This window comes from Phacochoerus africanus, chromosome 15 (genome assembly GCF_016906955.1).
Source record: "Phacochoerus africanus isolate WHEZ1 chromosome 15, ROS_Pafr_v1, whole genome shotgun sequence".
Taxonomy (NCBI): Eukaryota; Metazoa; Chordata; class Mammalia; order Artiodactyla; family Suidae; genus Phacochoerus; species Phacochoerus africanus.
Genome location: NC_062558.1, coordinates 2,640,494 through 2,658,647, shown reverse-complemented (window position 1 = coordinate 2,658,647; position 18,154 = coordinate 2,640,494). Strand labels below are relative to the sequence as shown.

The following is an 18,154-nucleotide window of genomic DNA, read 5'->3' as shown; positions in this document are numbered from 1 at the left end:
CTTGGTTTTAGGTTTTTCCCTTTTAATATTTAAAATATATCATGCCACTCCCTTCTGGCCTTTAGCGTTTCTGCTGAAAACTCAGCTGATAGCCTTAGTATATAATTTGCTGCTTTCCATTAGTGCTTTTAATATTCTTTTTATCTTTAATTTTTGCCATTTTCACTACAGTGTGTCTTGGTATGGTCCTCTTCAGGTTCATCCTGTTTGGGACTCTATGCTTCATGGACCTGTAGGTTTGTTTCCTTTCCCAGTTTTGGAAAAATTTCAGCTATTATGTATTCAAATATGTTCTTTGCTCTTTCCTCTCTTCTCCTTTTTGGATCTCTATAATGAGAATGTTAGTACACTTGATGTTGTCCCAGTGATCTCGGAAACGTTCTTAATTTCTTTTTATCCTCTGACCCTCCTACCTGTCTGGTGGTGGTTCTTTCTTTATAACTTTAGTTGTAGATAATTTTTTCTGGTAGGTTGCAATTTTCTCATTGAAAGATTCTGTAAATAGTTGTAATTTTGTTGTGCCCATGAGTGATGGTGAGCTCAGAGTCTTTCTACTCTGCCATCTTGGGAACTCTCCCAATTTTTGAAATCTTTAACTGACTTTAAGATGTCTAATATTTAGGGAGTTCCTGTTGTGGCACTTCAGAAGTGCTGCAGGTTTGATTTCTGGCCTCATTCAATGAGTTAAGGAGATGGTGTTCCTGTGAGCTGTGGTGTAGGTCGCACATATGACTCAGATCTGGCATTGCTGTGACTGTGGCATAGGCCAACAGCTGTAGCTCCAATTAGACCTCTAGCCTGGGAACCTCCATATGCTGTGGGTGCAGCCCTAAAAAAAAAAAAAGATGTCTAATATTCAATTAAGTTATAACATTGTCACTCAAAATTTTTGATGATTAAAATGCATAAATGTATATGGGTTACAAAAGTGATTAATTATTCTATAATGCATATTTGCTTTTTGCAAGTCTCCAATTAAGAAGGTAAATTTGTGTGTGACACATTGCCTTTCGCACTATATTTACAAGGTTAGTTTATTTTTAAAACTGAGATTAAAATTTAAAAATTTTGTCTAGGGAGTTCCCATCATGGCACAGCAGAAATGAATCTGACTAAGAACCATGAAGTTGCAAGTTCAATCCCTGGTCTCGCTCAGTGGGATAAGGATCCAGCATTACCATGAGCTGTGGTGTAGGTTGAAGACGTGGCTTCAGATCTGGCATTGCTGTAGCTGTGGTGTAGGCTGGCAGCTGTAGCTCTGATTAGACCCCTAGCCTCGGAACCTCCATATGCCATGGGTATGGCCCTAAAAAAAGCCAAAAATAAAATAAAAAAAAATTTTTGTCTAACTGCACATATATATTTGTATGTAAACAAAATGCATATAAAGTGTTTTAAACTTAAAATACTAATGGCTAATAAAAAGCAGAGCAAATAGTTCAGATAAAAATTATTTTGACCACTGAATATACAGTTAACCCTTTAAAAGAAAAAGGAAACAATTTTGTTCTTGGTCTTCTGTGAAGGAGATAACTCCACAGCTAACTCTTATCTCCCAAAAAGTCAACCTTCTGTGAGGGTCTTCTCTACTGGTAGCTTTGCACTACATTTCTTGAATCATTTAAAACAAAGATCTCTCATTTCTAAGAAGTTAAATGTACTTATTACTCTGCTTAATTTAAACCTTGCTTTTCCGGCTGCCTTTAAATAAATATGACACATGTTCATATCCTGGTGTGATTAAATATTTGACAACTCACTTTTGATATTTCCTTTCCCTAATCTAGGTCCACAGTTAAAACAAAATTGGCAAGACCAACAAGAGTAACCCAATTAATTGTGTGGTGATAAAACGTCATCAATATGTTTCAATAATTGTTTACTTTTCAGGTTGAAAAGAATGTACTTGTATTCACATATAGTGGTTGAGGCAAAATTGTTCAAAAGTTGGTGTTTATCTTTAGATAGAAAATACCTGTAATTTGGTGGCAACTATAACGCATACTTTCTGAAAGAAATCAAAGGCCTTGGACATTTATCAATATTGTTGTTCATTATAAATTTCTTCTTTTCGGATCATTATTGGCTAAATATACCCAAATTGGGGCTTCCACTCATCTCCATTCTGATAAAATACCAATAACTAATTAGAGCTATTTGGTATTATCACCCACAGGTGGTTTCATAAACTACAGATCAGAAAATGAGTTTTCCAGAAGTGGCCAAAAAAAAAAAAAAAGTCTCAATTAAAAATGGTACCAGATACCAGACTTCCCAAGGGACAAAATTAGAATTTCTACCTAGAGAGAGATGATTTGTGTCTTACGCTTTTTAAAAAAAGCTTCCTAGGTAATTCTTACACTCAACTAGGGCTGAGAACTATTGACAGAAGGTATGAATTGTCCATCAGTTTTGCAAGCTGACCTAATATCGAGCATAGAAAACCATTCTTAATATTAATGACATAAATGGTGTTCTGATCTGCTTGGGGCTCTTGAATGTGGATACTGGATCCCTGTGATATGCTTGCATATATAATGCTGAGATGGTTAGTTGCTGCATTTTCTAGCAACAGTTTTAGCCGAAGTTGTTGAGCAATTTGGAAAATTATGAAAGATCACATTATTAAATGACTTTCAGAAGAATATACTGACCATAGAATTTTTCAGATGTACTTATAGTTACCAAAATCTATGATATTAAAACTAAAAAATTTTTTAACTTGAAATACCTTGAAATAGGACATTTGTCCATGCTTGCTTGCTTGAAATGGTGTTTTTCAGTTTATTTAAATGAGACTCAGAAAAGTCCTTTAACTTGAAATAACATCATTTAATTCATGGGCCCCATGGTGTGGAATAACTAATTTTTTTTTTTTTTTTGGTTGTGCCCAAGGCATGTGGAAGTTCCCCAGGCCAGGGATCGCACCTGTGCCACTGCAGTGACAGTGTTGAATCCTTAACCACTCTGGCATAAGAACTAATATTTATTGAGTAATTAAAGAAGGACCATGCTCAGTGCTAAGCACCTCATGGGTGCCATCCCATTTAGTCCCCCTGCCACAAGAACTTTATAAGGCAGATGTTGTAATGTTAACATCTCCTAATCAGTAAAACTGAGATGTGGAGAAGTGGGTCTGCCCTGCCACAAAGACACACAGTTACATGTTTACGGTTAAGTGTTACAAAAAAACACAAAACAGGATTTAAACTCAGTGTATCAGAGTCTAATATCCAGTCCCTTAAATCTAAGGAATAGTTATGGCAGAATGACAAGTTTGAGAGAAGAGACAGGGTAGCAAAGTAGCCTTTTTGTCCTCCTTAAAGATATTGAAGTAGCCCCTGACCCCTTATCTATATATTGACCATGTAACCAGCATCTTTATGGGGGAAGTAAAAAGGCACTTTGATCACCTATGATGCAGCTCCTTTATGTAAGTTATTTCACTTATGCTTTACAACCTGAAGGTGGGATCTTTTTATCTCCACATCGCAGATGAGAAGCTATGAATGCTTCAAAAGTTATAAAATACTGGAGTCTTGGCTTCTGAAAAGCTTGATGGCTACTACCCCCATACGTCCCAAATCTTGGGAGACCCAGAGTCACTACACAGTGCTCTGAATATCATTTGCCTTCAGCCTCTCGCTCCATAAAGAAACAATTATAACCCTGATACAACAGTACAAAAAGACCACCACAAAATCTTGAGAAGTAGAATCAATTTTGTTGCTTTAGTTTTTTTCTTTCTAAATTTCTAGTAGTTCCCGTCGTGGTTCAGTGGTTAACAAACCCAACTAGTATCCATGAGGACATGGGTTCGATCCCTGTCCTCCCTCAGTGGGTTAAGGATCTGGTGTTGCTGTGAGCTGTGGTGTAGGTCACAGACATAGCTTGGATCCCACGTTGCTGTGGCCCTGGCATAGACCGGTGGCTACAGCTCCAATTCAACCCCTAGCCTGGGAACTTCCATAAGCCATGGGTGTGGCCCTAAAATGACAATAATAATAATCATCATCATCATAATAATGATAATAATCTAGACAGTCACTAATCAAAAGGATTGGTGAACTGCCCTGTCATCTCTTGTTTTTCTCTGAAGTTGTTGAAAGCACTAATGACCACGGCTTCGCTAATGTCTGTTCTTTGAAACATGTTTAGCTATTGGTGCCTCCATTCTCAGCACCACCGCCTCAATATGACAAAGACCTTGATGAGAATAACTAGGTATCCTGGAGGAGGAAGAGAACTGGAGTAGAGAGGTGGGAAATTATAACAAGATTACCTGCGCTGATTTGCACCGGACTCTGCAGCTTATTCTTTTTTTCTTGACCTTTGGCAAATTGGTTTAGAAGCCAGATTCCTCCTCTGAGAGGGTCAGTGTCTTCCTATGTGCTTGCTTTGAGGATGAAAGAAGAGATATGTTGGTATTCTGTGAGAGGAAACATTTGCCCCCTATCCTCTTAACTTTACTGACCGGGGCCTGCAAATTAAACTGGCAAAAGACAGATCAGTAGGAGAATAAAGGTCTATTTCTCTGTGTGTGCATACAAGAGCTAACAAAAGAAGGAGCTAGCTCCCTAAATGGTTAAAGCTAGAGCCTGTAGACCTATCTTAGAAGGGGAAAGGGAGGGGACTTCTATGAGAAGAACAAAAAGGTTTCATTAGGAAAGACAAGTGTGTTTTAAGCAGAACAAACTGAAGAGAAGGAAGTTTGTGGTCATGTTTGTTTAAGCAGAGGTTCAGTCTTTCCTTCTTCTTCATGGACGGGAAACTTTCCCGAGAAGGGATTTGTGGTAGGTTTATCTTGGTCTCCCCCATGGGAGTAAACCCACCTCAAAGAGGGGATTTGTGACACTCTCATTTCTCCTGCTTAGTCAGTGAAAGGAAGCTCTGAGAAAGCGTCTTTGAATCTCAAACATCTTCAGCTTAAAATATTCTTCATATCAATTCCCCACAGCACGATAATCCCACAGGGAGGCTGATGTACACCTGGGGTTGGGGGATGCAGGTTGGCAGAGCTGGTTACAGGGAGCTGACGAAGAAGAGTCTCTGTCACAGCCTCAGTTGTGTCTCCTCAAATGTATATGTTGACACCCTGACTGCTAATGAAACTGTATCTGGATATATGCCCTTTAAAGAGGTAATTAATATTAACAACATCATACAGGTAGGGCCCTAATTCAATAGGACTGGTGTCCTTAGAAGAAGAGGCAAAGACAGCAAAGATGCACACACACAGAGGAGAGGCTGTCCGAGGACATAGCTAGAAGGTGGCTGTCTGCAAGCCAAGGAGAGAGGCCTCAGGAGAGACTAAACCTGTTTATACCTTGATCTTGAATTTTCAGACCAGTCTGTGGTATCTGCTATAGCAGCCCCAGCTGGCTAATAAACTCTTTTTAGACTCCTTTACTGTTGCAGAGGACAGAATAAAATTCCTACTGACTGGAAAAAATGTATAAGGAACAGGCACCCCCACGACCTGAAGAGGAGGGGGGGCTAGAATGACAGCTTTCCAGTGACGCTCTGACAAAGCAGGAACTCTTTTCTTCTGTCTGAGAGGTAAAAGGGAGACACTATAACTTGGAAGCCTAAGAGAGGTAAAGAGCGATGCAGTTGGCCTTCAAATTGTAGAATTTCATGGCCAATTCTCATTCTAGGTGTGCTCATAGCAGAGATTTGGGGCCTCGTGGGGAAGGCACCATTCAAGCTTTCCCTGGGTCTGGGAAGGGAACATCAAAGGATATGAGGGGCAGAGGAAGGCAAACAGGTGGCTTAGAGGAGAAGGCTGAGTGAGAGGCTTGGAGGTCTTCCAGAAGTGTCAATAACTAGTTGTCCAGGGCAGGCTTCCAGCTCAGTCCAGGGCAGCACAGACTCACTGGATTTGAATTAGGGTCCACGTGAACTGGGGCATCTATCATTTATTTTGCGCTAATAACTAAACATTTCTTATGACCGTTTTTAGACTTACAGAAGATGTGAGAACACAGTACAGGGGTCCAGTAGAACCTCACCCCTAGCCTCTCCTACATTAATATGGTACCTTTGCTACAATCTATGAACCTGTAATGACATGTTATGAACTAAAGTCTATATTTGGATTCCCTTCATTTTTGCCTAAGTTCCACTTTCTGTTGCAGGATCCAAGCCATGATCGCACATTACATTTAGCTGCCATTTAGGTTTCTCTTGGCTGTGACAGTTTCTCAGACTTGCTTTTGATGACCTTCAGAGTTTTAAGACTGTTCAGGAAAGGCCGTGCCACCTGCCTGAGATGGCGGGCGAAGGACCCCTGTGTTCTTTGACTGTTTTCCAGCCATTCCTGAACTCCATATGGTGAGGATCCCATATGTTTACAGGCACCTTTAACTGATAATTCACGGCTCTTACGTGCATGAGTAAGTATACTTACCGAGTACACCGGTTATAAACAGGATCCCCTCGCAGAGCTGCCATCCTGTCAGCCAAACCTTAGTTCACTTTTGCAGGAAACACATGACCCGAGGGCATAGCCCAGGGAATGTAGGGAGGCGACTCTCTTCGGGGCGTTCTTATAGAATGTGTTCTACCCTAAAATATTCCGCAGTCTTGAAGAATTACTTCACCCTGCCTTTGCTGGACAAACCATTACACTGTGTCAAGCAAGGGAGGCCCGTGCAAGGAGGATCTGGAACGAGGTCCTTGGTGTTGGGCGGGGCGAGCCCTCGGGGGCGGGACCAGGGAGGGGCGACGCGGGGGCGGGGCCTGGGCGTGCCCTGCGGCGTGCAGCGACCGCAGGCCCACGCCGTAAACAGAGAACATGGCGGCAGCCGCGGGGGTACCTGGGGCCTTAGGTACCCTGCGGGCGGGCCGCGCCCGCTTGGTGGCTGCTTACTGTGCGGGGATCGGCCCCGGGTGGAGGCTCCCTGGCTCCTGGACCGGCCTGCCGGTAGGGCCGGCCATCTGGGCTCGGGGCTGGACGCCCGCGGCCGGGGGCGCGGCCTGGCGAAGGGGCTACAGCTCTGAGGTGAAGACGGAGGACGAGCTGCGGGTGCGATATCTGGAGGAGGAGAACCGAGGTGAGGGGCGCGACGCGGGCTGACGCCGGTCCTAGGAAGGGGTCGCGAGGTCGAGTGTCCGGGCTGACGTCCTTGTCCGCCGAGAGGCCTGGGGGGCCTTCCCCTCCCCCCATCGGAGCATTGCAGCTATTTAGTGCTCTCCACGCTTAAAGGTGTCCTACGGAGCAGCTAACCCGTAAAAGCGGCCCTACTCAGCGCCGAAGACAGACACGCAGTTTACGGCCTCAACTCTAGACGAGCCAAGGTCAATAAACCGGGTGTGTGATATTTGCTTCCAGATTTTGTTCTTGCTCTGTAATGGCTTTCTGTCAACTCAGATATCAGAGGGATAGTTTTAGAAGCTGCGGTGAGAGTGCACTTTATTATGCTGAACATATTTAAGTTTAAAGCTGTTCATCTGGAGCAGTTCTTCCCTTTGTCCATTTTATCTGGTTAGTTTTGTGGTCTGTTTCACTTTAGTTAAACAGTTTTGAGCCTCGTCATGTTCTTCCATGCGACTTGCTAAGGGAACACAATTGTATCGTATTGATCTTGCCCTTGAGCTACCTTCAGTGGGAGGAGACAGACTCATTAGCAATACAATGCGGGTGGGAGGGAGATTGTGGGTGTGTGCCTTTCGGTGGAATTACTGTAGAAGCTCACTATCTTTGGCTTGCCTCGTTGGGAAAAGCTAAATGGATCATGAAAGGTGGAAATAGCAGTTTACCAGAAGAGCAGTTATTTGATTCTAACACGCAGTTATTGAGCACCTATAATCTGTTAAGCGAAAGTGCAAAAGGAGTTGTCATGTTTGCTGTCTTTAAGCAGCTACCAGTTGAGCGAGGAAGATGCTGGTGGTTAAAAGGCTATGCTAACTTAAAGCCTTGTTGAGAGCAAAGGGCGGTAATACGCCCAGCTGTATTTGGGGAGATAGGTGGAGTCCATGGGGAGTCATTAGGATTTCTTGCAGTGGAATTTGACGTTAATGAGGGTTTCTAGGCAAACTTGCTCTGTTTCCACTATCTTAGGTGTAAAATAGGAGAAATAATACCAACTTTGTATGGCTGCTGTGAAGTTTAGATAAGAGTGTTAATATAAATTGCCCACTAAGTATCTAGGTCATAGTGGGTGCTCTGGAGTATAATGAGTTATTTCATGTGTTTATTTATTATTCCAGACAGAGACAGGAGCATGGTCAAAGGCATGGCTTGTGAAAATGTGTAGTGTTTTTGGGGAAATGGCTTAAAGCAAGCGTGGCTGTATTATTATGGCATGATTTGGCAGAATATTGAGACATGCAGCTGGAAAGTAGATTGGCCCTGGAGTGATTAGAGCCGTGAATGCTACCATCTTTGGGGTAAGCTTAGTCTTGCTTGAATTTTGTTTACATTAGTTGTACCAGCAGTACCTTAGCTACAAAGGCATTGCAGGTACAGCTTGTAATGTGCACCATATACTGTATTTTTTTGTCCTTATGACTTAAAGGAGTGCAAATTGAAAGTAAATTTTCATAAAATCTTTGGAAGGTCCTTCAGTTAGAATTCAGATGGCTTAAAGAGAAGAAATCAGAATATAAGACAATAAATTCAGGATGTTTTCAACTACTTAAAATGTAAAAGTCAGCTATTAGGAAATATGGTTTCTTAAGAAAATTGGCCTCCAGTTTCCTTTCAGGATTGGCAAGGTGACAACTCAGTTTTGTCTGATAGTATATATGCTTTACTTTACTGCCAAGTCAGCGGTAAGCAGTGCAAAGAAAACAAGAGGTTGAGGCTACTGCTGGGGAAGGAGTCTCCTTGGTGCTTTTGCCTCTCATTAGAGGTGAGTCCAAAATTTGGTGCTCTTAGCAGCCTGCAGGAAATATGAGAACTGTGCTGCTCTCTGCCCTGTAGGCTTCTTTACGCTGATGGATATGGGTAGGTGCAGAATGCATCAGCCCTGTGTGTTTTCTGAGTTCTTGTAATTTGTTGCGGAAGCACAGTTACACTGCTAGCCTTCTTTGGTTGGTATTTCTTGCATTGTCCCACCTCAGCAGCAGTCCTGGTCATGGTTTGCAAAGGTCTCTTCTGGTTTTCTGCAGTGGCCTCCTTTATAGGTCACCTGGTCTTCGATCATTCTCCTTCTGGGTTTGTTCTTTGTCCTGGGGCAGGAGCTATTTTTTCAAGGCCAAGAATCACATCTCTTTTCAGTTAAAAACTCTAGTGATTTCTAATGCCTTCAAGCCCTCACAGCTGCAGGCCTTTGCAGATCACCTGTCTCCCTTCTGCTGTGTCTAAGCTTTACCTTTTTCTCCTTCTTTATGTGTCTTTGCCTTCTCCCAGTCTGGCAAGAATTGTAACCCATTTTAAAGATCATTTCTGTGAACTCTGTTCCAACTTTTGGCAGAAATAGAGCAAACAAGCAAATGCCTAATGCAGGTTATTCTTGATACCTGCTCATTCCTCATCCTTCACATCTATGTTATCATCAGCTCTTCCCAAATGTCTTTGTAGTCTTTCCACTTTTCTCCATGTTCCTCTTTACCAGAACCACCCTTGTCCAAGCCTGTATCATCTCTCAAGTGGGCTGTTGCAGAGGTCAGCTAGGTTGTCTTCCTTCTACTTGCCTTTTTTTTTTTTTTTTTAAAACAGATTGATTCATATTTTTCTCATGTTTAAAAAATATCTATCTTCACATATTTTATGGCATGTGAATTCTTTTTTTTTTTTTGGTGTTTTTGGGGCCGTACTTGTAGCATACGAAAGTTCTGCAGGCTAGGGGTCGAATTAGAGCCATAGGCCACGGCTTACGCCACAGCCACAGCAACGCCAGATCTGAGCTGTGTTTTTGACCTATACCACAGCTCATGGCAATGCCAGATCCTCAACCCACTGAGCAAGGCCAGGCATTGAACCTGTGTCCTCATGGACTAATCGGATTTGTTACTGCTGAGCCATCATGGGAACATCTTAAAAATCTTTATTGAGATTCACATGTAAAACTAAAAATGTACAACTGTTTTAAGTATGTTTACAGAATTGTGCCACCATCACCACAGTCCAGTTTTAGAACATTTTTATCAATCCAGAATGAAACTCTGTGTTCTTTAGCAGTGACTTCCCAATCTCATACTCCCCCCCCCCCCCCAATAAGACCCATTTATCATTTACTTTCTCAGATTTTTCTACTTTGGACATTTCACATAAAGTGATCATATGGCTTCTTTCACTTAGCATTGTGCTTCCCAGTTTCTATTATGTGTGGTGTGTATCAGGACTTCATTTCTCTTTATGGCTGAATGATACTCCTTTCTTTTTTTTCTTTTTAGGGCTGCACTTGAAGCGTTTGGAAAGTCCTGGACCAGGGGTCAAATCGGAGATGCAGCTGTGGCCTCGGCTACAGCCACAGCAACACCAGATCTGAGCCGTATCTATGCTCTATGCCTCAGCTTGTGGCAACACTGGACCCTTAACCCACTTAGCAAGGCCAGGGATGGAGCCCTCATCTCACAGAGACAACGTTGGGTCCTTAACCTGCTTTGGGTCCTTAACCTGCTGAACCAGAACGGGAACTCCCATTGTTTGGATTTTTTTTTTCTGCTCATCATTGATGTACATTTAGGTTATTTCCATGTTCTGAATCTCATAAACAGTGCTGCTGAGAACATTCACGTCATGTACATTTTTATGGATATCCTTTTTTATTTCCACTTAGGAGTGGACTTCCTGGGTCCTATGGTAATTATAATTCTATGATTAACATTTTTGAGTAACTACAGAGATTTTCCAAAGTGGCTACAGCATTTTATATTCCCACCAGCAAAGTATAAAGGCTCTAAATTTTTTCACATCATGACCAGTACCTGTTTGGATTTTTGATTATAGCCGTCTGGTGTATGTGAAGTGATATCTCATGGTGGCTTTGGTTTGGATTTCCCTAATGGTTGAATCTTTTCATGTGCTTATTGGCCGTGTGTATATCTTCTTTAGAGAAATGTCTTTCACATCCATTTTATTTGGGTTGTTTTGTTTTTTTGTTGTTGAATTGTAAGAGTTCTATATATACTCTGGATATAAGTTCCTAATCAGGATTTGCATATATTTTCTCCCATTCTGTGAGTTTTTTCACTGTTCATTTCAAAGAGCCTCTGTTTTTAATTATGATGTAGTCCAATTTCTTTCTTTCTTTTGTTGCTGAGCTTTTGGATCATATCTAAGGAACTGTTGCCTAACCCAAGGTCACAAAGATTTGTAACTGTTTTCTTTTTTAATTTATTTTTATTTTATTTTTCGTCATTTGTCTTTTAAGGGCCGCATCTGTGGCCTATGGAGGTTCCCAGGTTAGGTGTCTAATCGGCGGCCGGCCTACACCACCGCCACAGCAACGCCAGATCCGAGCCACATCTGCGACCTACACCACAGCTCCTGGTAACGCCAGATCCTTAACCCACTGAGCGAGGCCAGGGATTGAAACCCAAGTCCTCATGGGTGCTAGTCGGGTTCGTTAACCACTGAGCCACTGCGGGAACTCCTGTAACTGTTTTTGTTCAACAGTTTTAAGGTTTTAGCTCTTCAAATTTGTGACTGATTGTGAGTTAGCTTTGGTATATGCTGTGAGGTAACACGTTAGCTTCATTCTTTTGCTTTGGCCATCCAGTGTCCTAGCACTATTGGAAAAGCTGTTCTTTCCCCGAGGAATTGTGTTGGCACCCTTGTTGAAAATTAATTGACCGTAAACACAGAGTTTATTTCTAGACTTTCAGTTCTGTTTCATTTATTCACATGTCTATCTTTATGCCAGTACCATTTCTGAAGAATTTATACTAGAATTTCTGAAGAATTCTCAATTTTCTCAAGATAGTCAAGTCATCTGGGATTTTGATAGGAATTGCGTTGAACAGGTGGATCATTCTGTGGAATATTATTGCCTTCGTAACAATGTTAAAGTTTCCATTCCATGAACATGGAATATGCTTTCATTCAGCAGTGTTTTATAGTTTTCAGTGTACAAGTCTTGTACTACTGTTATTAAATTTATTCCTATTTCATTCTTTTTGGATGCTGTTCTAAATAGAATTGTTTTCTTAGTTATGTTTTCAGATTTTTCATTGCTACCATATAGTAATGCAGTTGTTTGTGTATATTGATCTTGAATCATGTAGCTTTGTGGAACTTGCTTATTTGTTCTCAAAGTTCCTTTAGTGGGTTTCTTAATAGTTCCTATATAAAGGATCCGTGTACTTTTCACATAGAAGGAATTTTACTTACTCTTTTCCAATCTGGATGCCTTTTATTTTTTTCTCTTGCCTAATCTCACTGGAGCCTCCATTACAGTGTAGAATAAAAATAAGACATCGGAGTCTTTTTCCTGATCTGAGGGGAAAGAATTCAGTTTTCGCATCCTAAATATGATGCTAACCATGGGTCTTTTGTAGATGTCCTTTATCAGGTTGAAGAAGCCTCCGTCTAGTCATAGTTTAAGAGTTTTTATCTGGTTGAATTTTGTCAAATTCTTTTTTTTTTTGCATCTATTGGGATGATTGTATGAATTTTCTTGTTTAGTCTATCGATGTGATGAATTACATTAATCGATTTTCAAATATTGAACCAGTCTTGCACACCTGGAATAAATCCTGCTTGATTGTGGGGTGTAATTATTTTTATACATTGCTGGATTTAATTTGTGAGTATTTTTTTGAGGATTTTTGCATTTGTGTTCATGAGAGATAGTGATCTTTAGTTTTCCATTCTTGTGATGTCTTTGTTTTTGGTAGAAGGGTAATGCTGGTTTCATAGAATGAACTAAGAAGCGCTTCTGCTTCTGCTTTCTGGAAGAGATTGTGGCGAAACATCATTTTTTAAATGTTTTGGTAGCATTCACCAGTGAAACCGTCTCCATCTGATGCTTTCTATCTTAAAAGTTTATTAATTACTGATTCAGTTTTTTAAATAGATATAAGCCTATTCAGTTTATCTGTTTCTTACTCTGGTAGATTGTGGCTTTCAAGGAATTGGTCCATTTCATTTAAGTTAGCAAATTTGTTGGCATGTAATTGTTTATAATGTTCCTTTATTATGCTTATGGTATCAGTGGGGTTCAGTAGTGATGCTTTTCTGATGTTAGTGATTTGTATTCTCTTTCATTTCTGATAGTAGTAATTTGTATTCTCTCTCTCTTTTTTTCATAGTTAGCTTGCCTAGAGGCTTATCGACTTACTGATCTCTTTAAAGAGCCAACTTTTCATTTGTTTTTTCTCTACTGATTTCCTGTTTTTCAATTTGATTGATTTCTGCTGATTTTTACCTTTTCCCCCACTTATTTTAGATTCTATTTGTTAGTTGTTTTCTGGGTTTCTTAAGTTAGAAGCTAAGATTATCAGTTCTTAATATGGTTCTTAATATGTACACTCAGTGTTGTAAATTTCCCCTAAGCACTGCTTTTGCTGCATCAAAAACAAATTTGATAAGCTGTATTTTCAATTTCCTTTAGATTTCTTTTATTACCTAATGTTACTTAGAAGTAGCTTATTTAATCTCTAGGTATTTTGAGATTTTCCAGCTGTCTTTCTGTTACTGACTTCTCAGTTTATTTCCACTTGTAGTCTAGGAGCATACTTGAGTATGATTTCTATTTTAAATTTGTTACGGTGTATTTTTGGCCCAGAACATGGTCTGTCTTGGTGAATATCCATATGAGCTTGGGAAGAATGTGTGTTCTGCTGTTGTTGGATGTAGTACTCTGTATTCAATTAGATCTAGCATTCAGTCAGATTTAGTTGATTTTTGGTGGTGTTCAGTTCAGCTGTACCCTTAATTGATTTTCTATCTGCTGGATCTATTACTGATGGAGGTGAGTTGAAATCTGCATGTATGATAGATTTATTTATTTCTCCTTATAATTCTGTCAGTTTTTAAATCATGCAATTTGATGCTTTACTGTTAGTCATCATGTTTTGTTGGAGAAATGACCCTTCCAGCACTATGTAATGTCCCCTTTCTATCTCTGAACTATTCCTTGTTTTGTGATGTTTCTCTGAAATTAATATAACTACTCCAGGTCTTCTTTATTAGTATTAGCATGGTTTATATTTCTCCATCTCATTATTTTTATTCAGTTTGTATTTTTATATTTATTTATTTTTTCACCTTAAAAAATTTTTTTTATCACTCAAATGAATTTATCCCATCTGTAGTTGTATAATGATCATTCACAGGATTTCCATCCCATAACCCAAGCACATCCCTCCACCCCCCAAACTGTCTCCTCTGGAGACCATAAGTTTTTCAATGTCTGTGAGTCAGCATCTGTTCTGCGAAGAAGTTCCGTCTGTCCTTTTTTCAGATTCCACATGTCAGTGAAAGCATTGGATGTTGGTGTCTCATTGTATGGCTGACTTCACTTAGCATGATAATTTCTAGGTCCATCCACGTTGCTAAAAATGCTGGTATTTCGTTCCTTTTAATGGCTGAGTAATATTCCATTGTGTATATGTACCACATCTTCTTGATCCACTCCTCTGTCGATGGACATTTAGGTTGTCTCCATGTCTTGGCTATTGCAAATAGTGCTGCAATGAACATCGGAGTACATGTGTCTTTGTGATCCGTGGTTTTCTCTGGATAGATGCCCAGGAGTGGGGTTGCTGGATCAAGTGGTAGTTCTATGTTTAGTTTTCTGAGGAATCTCCATCCTGTTTTCCAGAGTGGTTGCACCCATGTACAATCCCACCAACAGTGTACTAGGGTTCCTTTTTCTCCACACCGTCTCTAGCACTTATTGTTTGTAGACTTTTGGATGATGGCCATTCTGGCTGGTGGAAGGTGGTACCTCATCATGGTTTTGATTTGCATTTCTCTAATAATGAGTGATGCTGAACATCTTTTCATGTGTTTTTTGGCCATCCGTATGTCTTCTTTGGAGAACTGTCTGTTTAGGTCTTCTGCCCACTTTTGGATGGGGTTGTTTGTTTTTTTGGTATGGAGCTGCAGAAGGTGTTTATAAATTTTGGAGATGAATCCCTTGTCAGTCGATTCACTTGCAAAGATGTTCTCCCATTCTGTGGGTTGTCTTTTTGTGTTGTTTAGGGTTTCCTTTGCTGTGCAGAAACTTAAGTTTAAGTAGGTCCCATTTGTTTATTTTTCTTTTTATTGTCAATACTCTGATAGGTGGATCTGAGAAGATGTTGCTGTCGTTTATGTCAGAGAGTGTTTGGCCTATGTTTTCCTCTAAGAGTTTTGTAGTGTCTAAAGTCTTATATCTAGGTCTTTCATCCATTTGGAGTTTATTTTTGTGTCTGGTGTTAGGGAGTGTTCTAATTTCATTCTTTTCCATGTGGCTGTCCAGTTTTCCCAGCACCACTTATTGAACAAGCTGTCCTTTCTCCATTGTCTATTCTTGCCTCCTTTGTCATAGATGAGTTGGTTGTAGGTGCTTGGGTTGAATTCTGGGCTTTCTATCCTGTTCCACTGATCTATATTTCTGTCTTTGTGCCAGTACCATGCAGTTTTGATGACTGTTGCTTTGTAGTATAGTCTGAAGTCCGGGAGCCTGTTTCCTCTAGCTCCATTTTTCTTTTTCAGGATGTCTTTGGCTATTCTGGGTCTTTTGTGCTTCCAAACAAACTTTAAATGTGTTTTTCTATTTAAAGTGGATTTCTTCAACAATATATAGTTTGTTCTTATTTTTAATCAGCTCTGACAGTATCTGTCTTTTAATTAATGTATTTTAGATGATTCATACTTAACAGTGATTACTGAAGTAGTTGGATTACTATGTATTATATTCATAACTGTTTTCTATTCATTGCCCTTGTTTTTTGTTTTTCATTTTTGTCTTCCACTTTTTTCTGCCAATTTTCTTACTTCTCTTAGCATGTCATTTATACTTCTTAAGAGATTTTATTTTTATTGGTTGCCCTGGTATTTGCAATATATATTTGCAAGTAATCTATGTTCATTTTTTTTTTCTTTTTTTTTTAGAGCCACACCTGTGGCATATGGAGGGTGGGGTCTAATTGGAGCTATAGCTGCTGGCTTATATCACAGCCACAGCAGTGCAGGATCAGAGCCACCTCTGTGACCTACACCACAGCTCATGGCAATGCTGGGTCCTTAATCCACTGAGCAAGGCCAGGGATCAAACTTGGGTCCTCATGGATACTAGTCAGATTCGTTACCACTGAGCCACAACAGGAACTCCCACATTCATTTTTTAATAACATTATACCACTTCATGGTGGTAAATGTATAAATGTGTATTCCATTTCTTTCCTGCCATTCCTTATAGCATTGCTGTCATTCATTTCCCTTTTTTTGTAAGCTAGAGTCACCATTTATACAAAGCAATAATGCCTGTACATTGTTGGCATTATCGTTTTGAATAAATTGTTATCATTTAGGTCAATTAGTTATGAGTTAAAAGAATCTTGAAATTTAGTAGTCCATTGTTAGCTGTAATTAGGCTTAATAATTCTGAATATATTTTCTTTTTATTGTGGGATAGACAAATGAAAAATGTTCTTGGTAACCGGACTTTTTGTGTTGTGGTAGAAGAAAGTACAGATATGTAATGGGGGAAGGTGAGGAAGAAACCCCTTATGTTGGATTTGAATTAGAGGTAACAGGACAAACTTACGATTTCTAATAAATCCAAAAACCATGAGTATATTGTGTTTGCATATGTTTACATTTATTTCTTATTCTGACTGCTGAGACAGTCTAAAAGCAATAATACATACCACAGTAGCAGTGAACATATCTTATGTCCAGATTTTGGTTTCTAAACTATTCTCCCACTGAAAGAAGCCAGGGCTTTTTGGAGAAATGTATGATTGTAGGTCTGGAGCAGGGACAGTTTAAGGTGAGCCTGGAATATCTTTGTGGGTCAAAAAGCAAGGAAGTGTTCTCTCACTGGCCCCACGTAGGATAATTTGAACATTAAAGAGTACAGTGATGGGAATTCCCGTGGTGGCTCAGTCGTTAATGAACCCGGCTAGTGTACATGAGGATGTGGGTTTGATCCCTGGCCTCACTCAGTGGGTAAGGATCTGGCATTGCTGGTGGCTGTGGCGTAGGTTGCAGAAGCAGCATGGATCCTGTGTTGCTGTGGCTGTGGTGTGGTCCAGCAGCTAGAGCTCAATTTGGATTCAACCCCTAGCCTGGAAGCCTCCATATTGCTGCTGGTGTGGCCCTAAAAAGGCAAAAGTCCAAAAAAAAAAAGTACAGTGATAATGGATTATAGCATGCTGAATAAGGAATCCACAAAGCCATAGTGATTATTCAAAATAGTGGGGTAGGGAAGAAAACCTTTTTATAAAAGAATGGTAGGAATGATAGAAGAAAATCACCATTTTGAAACCACCAGTGTAAAAATAAAGGAATTATCATGGCAATGTGAGATACGGGTCTTTTATCTTTTTCCAGATGGGTATCTAGTTGTTCCAACCCCATTTATTCATCTTTACCCCACTGATTTGAAGTACCATTTTTATCATAAGCAAAAATTCCATCTGGACTTTTTGTTCTGCTTTATGATCCATGTAGATATTGCACTTCTCTATTATTTTATGATTAAAGCTGTGTTATGTTTTAATGTATGGTAAGGCTAGGTCCTCCCTCTTCCACCTTTGCTCTTCCTTTTTCTTTGTTTTCTTAGCTTTTTCTGTATAGTTATTTTTCCACTTGAGTTTTAGAATCTTCATGTCTGGTTTCAGAAAAAGACCCGTTGGTGTTTCTATTGGCATTGTGTTGGATTTAAAAGTAGGGAAATATTTATGATACCGTTTTGTTTTGTTTTGTTTTTTTCTGTCTGAAAGCACGATTTGTGTTTCCACTTGTTCAATTCTACTTTTTTTGGTTATTTTAAAGAGACTTTTAAAAGGGCTTGCCGGTAGGATTTGCATGTTTATGTTAAGTGTACCCCCAGTCATCCTCCCTGCTTTCCTTTCTGGATATTCATAAAAATGAGATGTTTTCTCTCAGTGTATTGTCCAGGTAGTTTTTCTTCCTTCTCTCTTCCTTCCTTTCTCCTCTCCTCTCTCTCTCTTTTTAGCTGAAGGCTTTTGTTTCTGGATATATTAATTTCATGTCTTTTACATAATTAATGCTCTTTTGATTGCAGTAGTTTTTTATTTGATTATTTTG

At 39.9% G+C, this 18,154-nt stretch overlaps 1 protein-coding gene across 7 annotated transcripts in view; it reads left to right on the top strand.

Moving 5' to 3' along the window:
* Nucleotides 1-6,752: 6,752 nt before the first annotated feature.
* The window catches only part of AUH (AU RNA binding methylglutaconyl-CoA hydratase), a 147,425-nt gene continuing 136,023 nt past the window's right edge, over nucleotides 6,753-18,154 (top strand). For 3 of the 7 annotated variants that reach the window (XM_047762343.1, XM_047762342.1, XM_047762341.1), the window contains exon 1: nucleotides 6,753-7,055. In XM_047762343.1, the coding sequence (XP_047618299.1) occupies nucleotides 6,797-7,055 (259 nt within the window). In that variant the 5' untranslated portion in view covers nucleotides 6,753-6,796. Of the gene's footprint in view, nucleotides 7,056-7,075; nucleotides 7,313-10,647; nucleotides 10,751-18,154 lie in introns of those variants that run through there. The other 4 variants (XM_047762340.1, XM_047762346.1, XM_047762344.1 and 1 more) reach the window with 4 other exon arrangements.